Source organism: Diprion similis, chromosome 6, assembly GCF_021155765.1.
Source record: "Diprion similis isolate iyDipSimi1 chromosome 6, iyDipSimi1.1, whole genome shotgun sequence".
Classification (NCBI taxonomy): Eukaryota; Metazoa; Arthropoda; class Insecta; order Hymenoptera; family Diprionidae; genus Diprion; species Diprion similis.
Window position 1 is genome coordinate 16810585 of NC_060110.1, and position 15341 is coordinate 16825925.

General features: G+C 39.8%; 2 protein-coding genes across 4 annotated transcripts; both read left to right on the forward strand.

The window, feature by feature from the left end:
• Nucleotides 1-954: 954 nt before the first annotated feature.
• Nucleotides 955-3552, forward strand: LOC124407107 (farnesol dehydrogenase-like). Of its 2 annotated transcripts, none has more exons than XM_046882934.1 (6): nt 955-1166; nt 1641-1990; nt 2315-2441; nt 2535-2667; nt 2829-2978; nt 3385-3552. In XM_046882934.1, exons 2-6 carry the CDS (start codon nt 1690-1692, stop codon nt 3424-3426), a joined length of 753 nt encoding a protein of 250 aa, XP_046738890.1. In that variant the 5' UTR covers nt 955-1166; nt 1641-1689; the 3' UTR covers nt 3427-3552. The 2 variants fall into 2 exon arrangements, with proteins under 2 accessions (XP_046738890.1, XP_046738888.1); XM_046882932.1 differs by having other exon boundaries at nt 1688-1990.
• Nucleotides 3553-4565: 1013 nt separating this feature from the next.
• On the forward strand, nt 4566-8187 carry LOC124407103 (farnesol dehydrogenase-like). 2 transcript variants are annotated; one of them, XM_046882929.1, is made up of 5 exons: nt 4566-5087; nt 6730-7009; nt 7103-7226; nt 7357-7492; nt 7696-8186. In XM_046882929.1, the coding sequence occupies exons 1-5, from the start codon at nt 5067-5069 to the stop codon at nt 7906-7908; spliced, it is 774 nt and encodes a 257-aa protein (XP_046738885.1). In that variant the 5' UTR covers nt 4566-5066; the 3' UTR covers nt 7909-8186. The 2 variants fall into 2 exon arrangements, with proteins under 2 accessions (XP_046738885.1, XP_046738884.1); XM_046882928.1 differs by lacking the exon at nt 4566-5087 and adding an exon at nt 6311-6535 and having other exon boundaries at nt 7696-8187.
• The last annotated feature ends 7154 nt before the right edge of the window (nt 8188-15341 follow it).

Consider the following 15341-nt stretch of genomic DNA (forward strand, 5'->3'; position numbering starts at 1 on the left):
AGATTTACTTTCCGGATTTCCGCTGGGCTCGATGAAGATAAATACCTGCAATTGCATTTCTCACGAATATCAGGAATCATGCACAATCATAAATCACTGTAGGAATTTAATACGGTTCTACATAATGAAGCCTCCGGTGAATTCTAGAAGCCATAATCAAAAGTTGGGAAATTAATACTGATTTCACACCTATAGGGGTAGTTGAAATTTCTGTGTCCGTATAAGTTCCGAAGGGTTGGTTATTATTATTACATCTCGTAATCCCATATAATTTTTTAAACCTATGTAATGGATTTGCGATCCTTCTTATTTCACTAATTCCGGTCAATTTGTCACATTTATGATCTCGTAATTTTTAAATCTGAGATTAAGCGTCGCCGATTCTACCCAGTGATTAACCCGTCGATAAATTTGTTCTTGCTAATCCGATTATTACACCGGCAATTGAAGAACTCCGTTGCTTTCGAATCGTGTAAGTCGTGAAACGTAATTTCGTTTGAAATGAGGGTAACTAATAACGTATTGCATGTGTAATGGTATAAGGTGTAAAAACCCAATTTTTGTGATAAAAAGGTGCATAACTTTTTTTTCACCATTCGCTGTAAGAGTGATAAAACATAGAAAACATTCCGAGATTCTCTTGTGAAAAATTATACGAAAAAAAAGAGAGGAACAAACGGTCGTAATTACTGATTTTAGTTATCTCTATGTAATAGTTATAAAACTTACCTGAACGCATAAGAAATTGGAAATCACCGAAGTTTCAAGTATATTCCTGGTATTATTCAACATCTCATAATACCACATCCACCGTCTATAGGTATATCCATCCTTCAATTTCTCGCCTTTAGTCTCAGTGCAATCCCCTCCTACAGAAATTAGTGGGTACACGGTTCAGGGATATCCAGTACTAGGTTGCGATGATGATGTCAAGGATAGTCGTTGCTTCGTTAGAGCATCATTACATCCTCAGTTCTTGTATGCGATCGAATCGGTCAGTGTCTCTGCTGCGATTATCGGTCTATTTCCTGTCTGAGTAAATTGAGTGTGAGTGGTTTTTGGTTTCCTTAGACCTCACTACACAAGGAGACATAATTGGGCCGTAATTCGGGAGTGAAATCGATAAAGTTATCCACTTCCTTTGATACTTTAATTCACATTGAGAGGTAAGTTGGATGACTTTCGATGCTACGAGTTTAGTTTTATTGCCAGGAATCTATTTTACTCGATTCTCACATTTTTGAAAACCGCGTAATTTGGTAAGTAACAATTGTGGCCAGTTTTAAAAATATACGTTCGGTGGTGGAGAATTTTAGCTTAGACACGCAATTTCGTAAACGACTCCGTGGCCACTGGTTCTCAGAGGAAGTGATCATGTTTTTAGAATAGACTTTTTTTCCGTTCATTTTACTTTTGTCGATGAAGAATTCCTAATGTACCTGTCCACTTTTTACCGAACTTTTTTTTGCCGTAATTACGCAATATTTTTTCATCGATAATTACACAGCGTTTGAACCCGTGTATGATATCATCTGACGATCAAATATGGAAGCGGTTCTATCTCTCTTCAAGTTATACAACACGTCTGAATACATTAATACGATAGATTCATAAGGAGTTTATAAAAACTTGATCATTAGGAGATTCGGATAAATTAAACAAAGATTTCAATCCGTTAAAATTTAAGGCATGGAGCGTTGGGCGGGACGGGTGGCCGTTGTCACAGGAGCTTCTTCAGGGATCGGTGCTTCCATCGCCGAAGCTTTGGCTCGGGAAGGAATGATCGTCGTAGGCTTAGCGAGGAGAAAAAATCGCCTCCAGGATACGGCCGAGGCTTTGAGTATCGCAAAAGGGAAGCTGTATCCGGTCCAATGCGACGTCTCGAACGAGCAAGAAATTTTGGATGCGTTCAGATGGATCAGAGATCATCTCGGAGCAATTGACGTCCTCGTGAACAATGCGGGGGTCGCCCACTTCGCACATATTATCAGTAAAGAAAATTATTCTAATCTCCATGTAACAAAAATGAATTTATAATGCGACATTTTTATAACATGGCTGCGAAAATTATCGCGTCGAATTTATATCGGCAATAAGAAGAAAAAAACGATGTCTTTTGTAAATTGAGACAAAAGTTCTGGCTCTTTTTACCACTAACAATTTTCGACTGTCTCTCATAATTCATTAGCCACGTACGCTCACATATTTCTCAGAGGCAGTCGGAATGGTCAATGAACATTTGCTTACTGAAAGTTATAGGAATACCAAATTTCCTCGATTGACGTTAATACATTTTCAAGGTCTTCTCGTTTAGGCGGAGACACGGAAGGCTTTCGTCGCATACTGGATGTCAATGTCTTGGCAGTGGCCATATGCACACGGGAAGCAGTTGCGAATATGCGAGCACGTCGAGTCGACGGCCATATAATAAACATTAACAGGTAAACATGAAAACGGATGCCCTCAGAGCATACCTCAAATTCCTCTCTCAGTTCCACGAAATTATCTCACGTTTGCAAAAATTCGGACTCCAGCGTAACCGGACATGCCATTCCGAATCTGCCGGATCATCTGAGTCTCTATCCAAGCAGCAAGTACGCATTGACCGCCATGACGGAAGTTGTTCGCCGGGAGCTAATTTCCGCTAAAACGAACATCAAAGTGACGGTGAGTAGAAAAGCCGACTGAAAATCGAAATGTCCGGATAGGTCTGTTAACTCTTTCAGAGAGTCACGATAACCGCGTTTCGCCTTTGTATTTTTGAGCGTCTCGCACAATCGGTCGTTTCAATTTGTGGCGCACTTAATCAGAGATGAGATGTTTTTCAGAGTCTTAGTCCTGGACTGGTGAAGACCGAGATTATGGAGGCTGCAGAATATTGCGTGGAAAACACAGGAAGTCCCGACGCTCCGACGTTGCAGGCTAAGGACATCTCCGATGCGGTTCTTTACGTACTCAGCACACCGCCAAACGTTCAAGTAAATTACTTTTTCACGGCAAAAATGTTTCTTGAAAAACTGAATACCATCAGTTAGTCCCTACTGGACATATACGAGTCATCGCTGTGTCTGCAGAGTAGCTTCGAACCACTTCATTTGTCATTGTGGAAACGGTGCCTGTGTAGCTTCTCTTGAATAAATTCTCGGATCAATTATAGAATTAACTGTCATTGAATCTCTCATCGATGATCGACAATGACTGCAAACGACTTTAAACGATTGCCGCTGACCTTGTGAATACTGCAAATTAATTCAGAAATTTCCTATGATTTGTGACGTTTCTGTTTATTCTCTGCTCATTAGTTATTCAGACTTTTTTTCTACAAGTACTTGTGAACTGTTGAAGCACCTTGAAACACATCAATACTTATGAGATTTCTTTCAGATAACAGAACTGACGATTCGACCAGTCGGAGAACAACTTTGAGCATCACTTCGCAGAGGAGGAAAATTTCTTGGTGGAATTGCGCTGCGGAAAATGCTTCGGTATTTTTGCTCGCCATTTCCGTCGAGGGAAGACAAGACGAGACAATTCGCCTTTAGATCTAACCGTCCATATAAAACAGTGAAACATCTGATATTTCCTGCCGTAACGGGAGATAATGATCGAAGATTGGCGAGTATAACGAAGACTCGGACATTACGTTACAGGTTTGCCTTCTTCACTGCCGGCTTCCAAGTAAAACCGTAGAGCAAGCAAGTATTGCTGGTTCATCAAGGGAAATTAAATATGGCAGGTTTAAACTGTATCTTTCCATCACGGATGATTATACATACATTATGAAGTTATCGCTCTTGGGTGAAAGGATTCGCGTAGTCAAAACCACATGTTACAATGTGAATTTAATTACGTTATGTTTTATTATCGTCGATGATAAGAAACCAATTTAGTTCACTTTAATGAAGATATTATCTTTAATGCAGGAATAGTTACGTTCATTATTTTTCCATACCGATACAGCGATTGTCAAATCTTTTCTGAAAGTTAATGAAGGTAAATAGGTATGTATTTTTGTTAAGTTTAGGTACATTCTGAAAATAAAACGAAATTCTAGTTTTAATGCGAGTTTATTAATCGGATTCTGAACCTCGAGCTTTACTGTAAAACTACAAATACTTGAACAACACCATTTGCTGGGGATACCATTTATTGTCATCAGTACAGAGATTTGAATTGTTAAGATTTAATGTAATCATTTGGTGCGAATGACCTGATAAAAGTCTTATCATTATACCCGTGTCTGCATGTTGTAACGCACAACTTTGTAAATTTTCAACTTTCAACGTCTCGACTCACAGGCCATACGATTATCAATCAGGTCATTAAGTGCATGCGATATTCATCAATTACCGATAAATAATTACATTATAACAAAATTCGTATTCGATAATAACCGTATTGGGGCTGTAAAGTTCACTCAAGTTTATTACGCAGAGTAAATGTACTAGAGAAATGACGTTGAACCTTGACCTTGGAACTACACCAAGATCAAGGAGACGGGTGTGAAACCTGCTTATATAAAATCACATTCACCATCCTGAGCACTCGATCATTGCTTGGATCGGTTTTCAATTCGGCAGGGATCGTTTCTTCCGCAGTCCGCATTTGAAAATTGAAAGTTCGAATACACCTAGATTAAAAAGTTGCGTATAAATTTCTCGAAAATGTGTAAAATGCTCGTTATGTATTCAGCCCGCGTCAGCCAAATTGTTTGGATCTTTCGCGTGTCATAGACAGGAGGCTTTGTGCGAATGGCGAGTTGAGGCTGCCGAGAAACCGTTGCGAGGATAAAAACATGACAGTGTGCAGTATATTCTCTGTCTGAATAGACGACGTCTGTCGTTGGTCGCCTGATATATCCTCCACGGGACCTTCGGGATTGTGCCGAGCAGACGACCTTATCTGAATATTTATTTCCTTTGTGAATTGAGCCCAGTGGTCAGTTTGCCTTTGGCTTTTAGTGGAATTGGGTTCAATTCGACGTCCGCAGGTTTAGTCATTCTGCTATTCATACGTATACATCTCGATAAAGTTCTCGCGATTCGGGTACTCCGCAGTGCAGGGACATGGAACGATGGGCAGGTAAGGTAAGTAGCCGTCGCCGGACCCATTGGGTTCCACATAACTTACCAGAGCCTCTACGCAGAGCTACGCAGGCCTCCTTCGATGTAGTTTTCGAGGTTTCGCTAACTCGCTAAATATTCACCCAGCGTAGGCGACATCTGCGCGCTAATTGTAAGACCGAAAGCACGATGACCCGGTTATACATCGCCGTTGTATCCAATTCGGATTTCGCAGCTTCGGCAGGCTGTCGCCTTGAAACTGTGCGACGTAGGTACATTACACAGACTGGCGTGATTAGATTCAAGCTTCAACTTTTCATGCAAATACCTAGTACGACGGTGTTGAGTGACGTTAGGATTTCTAATTAGAAGAATTTCCGCGGAGTTTGCCGCCGTCGTCGTTTGCTAAGGAATAATTTGACGCGCGCATTTCGTTTTCGTACAACTCACAGCGCGATGCTTTTCTATAATTATTCACGTTTCTGGCAAACAAGGCTCGCTTCTCTCGCTCGGAGAGCGTCGCTGGCTTATCAACTTGAGCCGTACGTTTATCACAGCTGAATCCTCAGCTTGGCACTTGTGACGACGGAGATAACAGCCGGTTTCAACCGCTCGACCCCAGGGACGAAAAAGGCTTTTGGGGCCCCGACAAAATAATTTTCGGTTAAAGCGTTCATGCGAATTTCTAGTGGTATCAATACTTGAAGACATATGTTAAGTCGTAGAAATCGGCAATAGATTGCACTCAAGGGAGGAGGTACAGATTGGATGGTCTAAAATCATACCTATTTTTAAAAGTTTTTTTAAAGAACTTTATTTTTCATAGTTTCAAGAACATTTCAAGAATTTTTTTCAATGAAATCAATCACAAAATGGCGGTATGGCGCATACACGTAGCGAACGACCACATTTTCAATCCTGTGACGCGAATTCCTCGGTCAATTTTTATCCGATCGACTTGATTATTTTACACAATCTTTAAAACTTGTTTATCGAATCGACCTCGTGGCAAGATTTTTTTATTTTCATCTCAAATTTTCTTTTCTAAATATGTTTATAATAATTTTATGGCAAAAAATGATATTACGAAAGTAATTTCTGCCTCATGCACAATTAGAGAGTCTACGGAATCGTTCGATTCGTACCTGCACACGGAGATTACACTTTAACATGCGGCTACTTAAAATTCCGTCTTTACTCTACGACCAAGACACTTCGCGTCGAATGTGTAGCATAAAAATGAAGCCACTCGCTCCGTTTCCACTCAGAATATTTTTCGTCAAGGAAATTTGTGTACGTATACACATACTTTGCTGATGTATTCATACGTACCAGGTACACGATGCTCCTGGGAAATTATATTCCCGAACACATGCACGAAATCACTGAGCAGATTATACATACATATCGGGGGAGAGTTGAGTTTGCGAAACTTGCCTCAGGTGAACCCCTGGATCATCGAAAACTCGCAGGTAAATATTCACTCAGGAGTTTGCCAAGCTGGGCTCTATAAATTAAAGAAGGCTGCACGCACCTCGAAACGTACCGTAAGCGTCAGCTGTATTTTGGGTAAATCACCAGGCAATTACGATGCCGCGTAATTTACAGCCGGAACCTGAAATCTGATTTATCCAAAAATACAATGAAATTGGGGTCTTTTTTTCAGGTCGCCATCGTAACTGGCGCCTCGGCTGGAATCGGTGCAGCAGTTGCAAAAGCTCTGGTCAAAAAAGGATTCACGGTTGTTGGTCTGGCCAGACGGAAGGATCGCGTTGAACAACTTGCCACAGAATTGAAAGAAGATCCGGGAAAGTTACACGCCTGCAAATGCGATCTTGCCAAGGAGGAAGACATCCTTGCCGCCTTTCGTTGGATCAAAGATCAATGGGGAGGCGTTGACGTCCTCGTAAATAATGCAGGCGTCATCAAGTTATCCACCCTTACAAGTCGGTGCTACAGAAATTTCATGCGGTTCCGAGTTCCTCGCGACTTCGTGTCGAAAGTAACTGTGTATAGTATCAATTGGAAAATGGTTTCAGATGGGAGTACCGAGGACTGGAAGCAGACCCTGGACATTAACGTTTTGGCGGTTTGCATCTGCACGAGGGAATCCATGGCGCTAATGAAGGATCGTGAGCATTGTCATGTGATCAATATTTGCAGGTTCGTTGCTTTAGTTTCTGCTAATTTTCTCATCTTTTTTTCCCGTTTCGTCGATATGCAATCGGTCGTAAAAAAGTAACAGCCACGTTTTGGTATCGAAATACCGTCTAATTCCTGATTTCCTTTGCAGCACTGCTGGACATCAGATTCCGAACATAGTTCCATCCCTGCTGAACGTCTATCCCGCAAGCAAGCACGCTCTTCGAGCTATTTCGGATACTCTGAGGATGGAGTGTGCCCGCAATAAGAGGAGGATCAAAGTCACGGTGAGTTGATTTGCATGCATAAAAAATAGCTCACAGCCATCGAGCAAACTTGATTTTTTTTTCTATCTTTTTTCTTTCGTTCTCACCCAAAATTCTATATTTGGGGTCGAGACTTTCAAGGATCTTGTGCTGTGACGATTTGTCGTGGCGGATCTCGAAAACACGTCCAGGAGTACCCAATTTACGTATATAATACGTTTCAGAACCTGAGTCCGGGCACCGTGCAGACGGAAATTGTGGTGGGTTTTGGAAATTTATCGGAAAAATTGAGCGAAGAGGATATGGCGGAGCTTTCCCAGCACAAGGTAACTCTTCAGTCGAAAGACATTGCGGACGCAGTGCTCTACGTTTTGGAAACACCCCCGCACGTGGAGATACGCGAGTTGATTATAAAGCCGTTGGGAGAAATTTTGTAAACCTGCAGTCGACGAGGATGATTACATACTTCGTTAGATTGTTGGTACGCCAATACAAGAATCTGATTTTATATAATTTTCATCCCAGAGAGAATGGAGCGAATCGTAATAAGTTTTCTTATTTATTCGCACACCCTTGTGATAACAGCTGACATATTAATCTCGGTGATAATATTTATGAGACTGAAAATATATCCAGTATTAACAATCAGATCAGATTATCGATCTCAACTATGTACTAGGCATGAATCTCAATAAAAGTGTGGTACAAATGGTCTCAAAAAACTATACATAGATAAATAAATTTCCAAAGACATTTCTCAGTTTCAATTATAGAAGCGTTTAATTGTAAAGCACTGCTGTAACAGCTTGAATTAATAAATTCAGATCATCAAATTCTGGGTTCAGGTTCTTGTTTTCATCAATTTTTATACGAGGGCAGTCCAAGTCTCGACGCAAGTTAGTCTCTTTTCTCTATCGTCTGTATTAAAAAATGAAAAACCGGAAATATCTCTAAATTGTGTATTACTATTAGTAGTTTGAACAATAAATTAGGAAAAAAATTCTGCTTGTCGTAAATCAAATTCTAGTTTCCTACATTTACCGACTCCTTCAACCAGACGAACCGGAACACGGAAAATACTAGAATTTCTCAGCAACTTCACACAGCTTAAATCATACACAATATTTCGCCACCCTGACTCAATTTAATTAATCAAGTCTCACAAGCGTTTGCGACCCTCCCAAATCTCCAGTCAAAGTTTACACGATTTTCCGTAATTCAAACTCCGTGTCGTTTCGCGCGCAAATCGGGGGAGCGTGAGTAGTACGAGTTTTCACCGCGACAGGGCGCCACGTGCGCCGGATTCGGGATTCAAAGATGGCGACGTCCACGGAAACGCGGGTATAAACAAAGACCGATCGAGTCACATGCGAGTGACTTCATGGTGTTCATATCGGTTCGGCAATGCAGAGTGTTTGGCTCCGGATAATTTCAGTGCCTGGCATAATTTTGGTGTTGCGATATCTAAAGGCCAGCAACACGATCACTGTTCATCACGAATTTAAATACATACACGCACAACTCACGAAATATTTCTAATAACCGTATCTAGTGTTTGATGATCTCCCGGTTTTCTTCATCATGGGTCGGTCTGATGGTTCCTAACCAATGCACACGCGTAGTTTTCATCTATTCTGAATGTCGGAACTCAGATCACACAGGGACAGCTCGCACTTCGCACTTCGCACTTTCAACAACCGAATTCTCTGCACCACAAGTATTCATATTCACTTACACATTCTTACCTTTTACAAATGATTATTGTGTGTGATTGTTGGCATGCTTTGCATTATTGGTGAATGGTGGTGGGCCATTTCCACAATTTTTTGCATCGATTTTATACTGTAGGAATAAAATATGATGTTTGATAATTTATGTCAAGATGTCAATTGTTAGCGACAAAATTTTGAAATTTTTGAACGTTATTGTACAAAATGCTGAAACAAATTGTTATTGAATAAAAAGGGTTCATTTTTTCCAGTAAAATGCAATGTAATTGATTTTCGAAAATGTTTAAATTTGGTTAGAAATCATGCAAAGTTTGTGCATTTTAAGTTCTTCAACGTAAATCAGTTAGTTTCAGAGAAATTTACTGATTTCATTCGATTGTTTATGATTGTTGATTTTTTAACATTGTGTAGTGTTGTTACTTGTAAAATTATAATTGTTGAAAATGTTGACTTTCTCTATAATTTCGTTTCACACTATTAGTTAAGTAATTTTTTTTTACCTAAACATTATCGCGGTACAAAAACGCTAAAAATGTATGAACGCTGTTAGATTTCGCAACAGTGGTCATGTAAAGCGTTTTTCAGACTTACGATATGGAAAATAGGTGCTTTCGTACCTTTATCTGAATAATTCTATGCAGCAGCAGCGCCTGCAATTAAATTGCATCACTTTAATGGTTGGGCTATAATGCCACGATTTCAATTACAAAACGTGGATAATGACAGGCCGCGGCGGCAATGAGTGAAATGTAAAATGACATCTTATTATTTTGTCAATGTTTTTTGTTCGCCCATTCATTGCGAAATGGGAAATTATAAGCATCGTTCATGAATAGGCCGCATTCTTTTTCTAACTCTCCTCTTACTTTGCTCCTATTCATCTTCTCCGGAATCAAATGTTTAAATCAAACAATGTTTGATTTACAGTTTTTTAAATATCGTCCCAAGACAATTTTCGCTGTTATTACAATGCCGATTCCAGTTTTGACATTTTTCACTCTCTAGTGTCTTTGGTTTGAAAATACTGTATCGAATAACCACGTATATTGAACATTTATAAACCAGATATTGCATATCTGTTATTGGATTTTCTCTTCATATTTTCTTTTTCACTATACAACTCCTGGGAGTATTACGTACTGTATCGAAAATTCAATTTCAACACCGCCATACAACTCTAATGAAATTTGAAGAATTTCATTGGCTGCCGATCGGATTATCAGGAAATCACTGAGGTGTTTGATCGCTGTTTTACTGCAATGGTTGCGGCATTTTTATTCGGCTGACAGACTGATTGGCTTTAATTTTTTCTTCACACTCCTGAAGCTTATCGCCAAAGAAATCCGATGACCGTGAACATCCCACGATCAATGATCATTCGATCGTTTCGTGATTGGAAACTTAAATTTACTCAATTTTCGTTTTCATGCATCCCAACTTTCGATCGATCAATCTTGATCCAAAATTCAAGTTTTCGCATTTTCTGCGTTCTGATAATAAAAAAATACAGATCCGTAGAATGTTTAACCTCAAGTTCGTGCGTTTCGATGAATTACAACCAAGTTTCTTAATTTACTCTTCGAAACTTCAGCATTAGAGTTTTCGATCAAGCCTGATCGATCGAAATATCCGGTGCACTTGTTTTCATATTTTTACTAACATTCCAAAATTTTAACTATCTAATCTATTCGAGGTTTTTCGCGTTCGAAGAACCCCGTTTCCAACATGATAAAATCAGTCTTTCTTTCGAATACATAATATACCAAATGATGTACGTAGCATCGAAGCTATCGATCTTCTTGCCGCGTTACGGTACCAATTAATCTTGGATTAGGAGCTTCCTTAACAAGTTGCGCAGCTGAATCGTAGGGACGACAGGTAGCTCGCATCATTGGGTGATAATTTGTCGCCCTCCCACGAGTCGTACAGTGACACGTTATCCTCTTCTTTATCCGTCCGTACAGGATGATTAATTAACCGTCGGCTGAGCCTTGCAAGTGGGCCTCTTGTTCCGCGTTTTGTAAACTCACGTTCGTGTCTTCGCTTTCCCGACATTGAGATTCTCCTCTTCCGTTCACTTTCGTCCATCCATATTCCTCCCGGAAGCTCAAATTCCGTCAAATTGCGCTGCAGTAATATGATAATAGAGGCGAGCGTCATCTTCCTTCTTGATCTTCAAATTTGAACCATCAAACTTAACTTCGCCAAGTTACCTCAGTGCAGGAACAATGCTTCAAGGTTATCCACCCCACCTTTAAAGGTCATAGCCAACTTGCTTGTACCACATTCATCTGGCCTCTAGCTTAGGTAGCAACAAGATCGAGTAACAAACCCCAACTTCTTGGATCGGTTGTACCTAAACATGCATGCGACATTAGATTTTGAGACATGAGTGACAATCAGGGTTCGATTATCGGGTTGATTTTTAAAGGGGATTCGATTTTCCTGCACCGATTATTCACAATCTTTAGCTGTCGTAAATACTGTTGAGAAAATTTTGTAACAAGGAAGCTGCTCATTAATTTTTGAATCCCTTTCTACCCTCGTTTCAAAACCATATTTATTTTTAACCGATCGCGTTTAGTTTTAGCTATAAGCATTCGATTTTACTGGTAGTAGTTTTACCACAAAAATTGGAAACCGATGGAATCAAAATAAATATGGTTTTATAATGAGGGAAAAAAGGTATTTCAAAATTAGTAAGCACTTTCTTTGTTACGAAATTTTTGTTGACCAGTGTACTGTAAGACTATGTGTAGCCTGATTTTTGTTGATAAAAGTTGTATTTTTATAAAAATTGAAAAAAATCAAATTACAATAAAACTGTTCGTATCTAAAATATTCTAATATCAATTCTATTTGAATGCGAATTCTAAAAAGCGCATGAAAATGTCGGAGTAATTTGACGGAACTTGTTACACGTCGGTGTGTGCTTAGAATGTGATGTCAATGTGAGGTCGAGGTTGAACTCGGCCGACAGTTGGCCGAGCCAAAACAAAAGCTAGGTAAACTTCCGTGCCTGAAATTGCTGCATTATAGAACGGCTCAGGTATCCGGGTAATTACGTGATCAAGATCTTGAAATTCTGAATAATTCCGCGACTTCCTCTCGCTGGCTGGTCTAGCAGCCAATGCCCGGATTATAACCGAATCTCAGATGCGGTAAATTCTATCGTCTTGTGATTCTTGGAATTCGAATCTGAGTTAAAAAGAATTTTTAGCCTGTAGGGAGTGACTAGCCATAGCTGCTAACAAAAAAATGATCGAACACGACTCGATTGAATCGGTGAAAAATTAATCGATTAATCGATTATTTCGTACTTTTTTTTTATACGGTGCATATGAAACGAAAATTTCATAAATTTCAGTATGTAGTCTTAATAAGTAAGATAATTTATAGTTTGATTAAAAGTAGTTTTCATACAACTTATTACATTAAATAGATACTTAGTAAGTAAGACAATGATAATAATTGATACTCTAATCACACAGATTAATATTGTATTGCGTTGTTTATAGGAGTAAAAAAAAAAAATAATGGATTCGGTCGATTAATCGGGAGAAAATGATCGATTTAATCGAAAGTCGATTATTTTCGGTCAGTCTTAGGCTAAGGACATTCGTCGCTGCGACTTTTCATTCCGCCTGAATTAACTCGCAATCTGATATAGCGTGAAACGATAATGGAAAGAACGATAAGAATCTGCGTGATCCCTGCGTCGTCGGAGTCGACCCTCGATTGATATTAGGCACAGATATCGTCGTCGATGTCTGTTTTGCCGTCGGGACAACGTCGCGTTACGAATCCACGATATCCCTGCATTTTACATGCGCAGTCGTTAGCGGCATTTGCTTACCTTTCGAGAACCAGGGTCAGCGATTTTCACGGAAACGGGAAACTCTTGTTTGACAATCGTTTCTGCGGAGTTTAGTAATCTTTGCCATTTCCGTCACGTTTCGTCCGCACCTCGTCATCCGGCGAAGGTTGTCCTCTCCTCGTTCTCTTATTTTTCTGCACTTCTTCGAGAGATTGTGCAGCGCCGTAATTTAGTTCTTCTCCACACCGATACGTGTTCCTTAAGTTAAAATGCTTTGCCTTAGATACACTCAAGAGAAACAGTTTTAACCCCGATTTTATACCCGGTTAATCGTAAACTGCGAACAGAATATTTTTTTAAAGAAAAAATTCAGGTCAGTTTTAAAAGTCAATTATGGTGAAATAATTGACAGAAAATTGAAAAGGAAATAAAATATGACATGAAAATGTATACGAACGGGAAATACTCTTTCATAATATAGTCCACAAATTTCTGCAACAATTATATTTCGCTACGATGAATTCAATTAGCGGTTTCGCGAAATTTCATTATTGCAGGCTTTCCGCGAAAACATCGCGTGCGGCTAGATAAAATCGACAAATTATGCATCATCTGTACAGTCTTAAAAAGGACTATATTCTACACATATATTCCCAGGGAAAACACGAATACCTGCCGAAGCGACTGACTGGCAGCCTGCAAATTGCGATAACCCGAATCGACCGAAGTGTAATTTCCCCTATCTATCTAGTTTGGGTTGGCATAGTTTGCTAGCCGGGTTATATCGCCGTTCCGTTCCGTTCTGCTGCCTCTATTCTATTTTCCACAATTTAGTTCCCACAGAAATATTTCCTCCGGAATTTCCGCAGCAAGCACCGATCCAGGGAACCAAACCTTATACGCGGCATTTACGCACCTTGTGTATCGTGATACGATAATTTCTCTTCAAACAAAATTCCACCCGAGTGGTAAAATACATGAATTTTTTGCAATTAAAACAACAACAAAAAAATATATATATATATATATATATATGTATATTTGCCACCGAAATTTAGTTGACCTCGAGAATTTCTTTTGAAAACGTGACGGTTTTGCGGTATGAACGAACGGTGTGTTACTTTTCCTTGAAAACATTCCTCCGGCAATATTTCCTCTATTTGCCTTTGCCTCTTCTAACGTGGTATTCAGTGTTTTCACTAAGGCCGTTGGTACGTGGCGCCGGGTCTCTTGAACCGTCAGAGGAATGTTATTTGCACTTTTTCCTCGAAGCATATTCAGGGTGTAGGAAAGCTGCTTTTACGTCAGCACGTGAAAGACAGAGACGGGCGCTGTGCGATTTATGCGAAAAATAAATTACAAGCCTTTCACTAAAACCCCGTACAAACACTTTGATAATTCATAATTTTTAAGAATTTTTACGGTAGATATTACTAATATTTTTACGCGAAAAATATCTGCCAAGTCAATCAAGTGATAATCGAACGGAGTTCCGAAATGAGTTGTTGATACAATAAACGCCGTTTCAGAATTTTATCTCCGCGATATTCCTGGAAGCTCTCCACTCACCTCTTGGCCTTCTTCTGCACGTGTAGCCACCCTTGTTGATTCCGATAAAATAGCCCGACATGTATTATATCAGACCGCACGCCCTCCCAGCATCCCATTCCCCCTGCTTGCTCCGGTAACCGCTATTTCACGGAATGCCTCGGCTCGCAACCCTCGTAGTAGAAATTGACGGAGAAAACGAGATCACTACGCTTTTCGCGACACGGAGAATTTTTCGATAGTTTCTAGCAGCTTGCGTGATCTTCACCACCTTTCACGCATGGTGCCTAGGATAATTTTGAACCGAATGGTCCAGGAACTCTCAGTGCAATGTGTCCTGAATCAGTTCACATGGAATTTAAAAATTCGCATTATTTTTCTCCCATTATCTTCCTCATTTTCCTCCTTTTCTCTAAATCATTATTAGCAAAAGAGACGGTCACCGCAATTCTTTATTACCGATTGTTGCAGTAGAAGCGATATATGAACGACGATGTAACCGTGCAGACCGATTAAGTCATGACCTAATCTTGAACCGTTTAATTTACCAACAACACGGAAATCTTACGTATTATATAATTAATACATGACAAGCTGAGACGCTCGAATAATCGTCTCGCTACTGTACCTACGTAATCTGCAGAAATTAACCGTTCAGTCACGGGTATTTCTTGGCACGACAATCAGAGGATCTCCTCGTGATTAGTGATATTGAATGACAAAGCAAAACGCACCTCACGCTCATCTCGATCTGACTATATTACTAATGATAGTC

Coding starts and splice junctions, on each gene's coding strand:
- LOC124407107 (XM_046882934.1), top strand. CDS start 1,690: ATGGAGCGTTGGGCGGGACGGGTGGCCGTTGTCACAGGAGCTTCTTCA. Junction 2,442..2,534: donor CATATAATAAACATTAACAG/GTAAACATGAAA, acceptor TTCGGACTCCAG/CGTAACCGGACATGCCATTC. Junction 2,668..2,828: donor AAACGAACATCAAAGTGACG/GTGAGTAGAAAA, acceptor GATGTTTTTCAG/AGTCTTAGTCCTGGACTGGT.
- LOC124407103 (XM_046882928.1), top strand. CDS start 6,380: ATGTATTCATACGTACCAGGTACACGATGCTCCTGGGAAATTATATTC. Junction 6,536..6,729: donor GGATCATCGAAAACTCGCAG/GTAAATATTCAC, acceptor TCTTTTTTTCAG/GTCGCCATCGTAACTGGCGC. Junction 7,010..7,102: donor CAAGTTATCCACCCTTACAA/GTCGGTGCTACA, acceptor AAATGGTTTCAG/ATGGGAGTACCGAGGACTGG.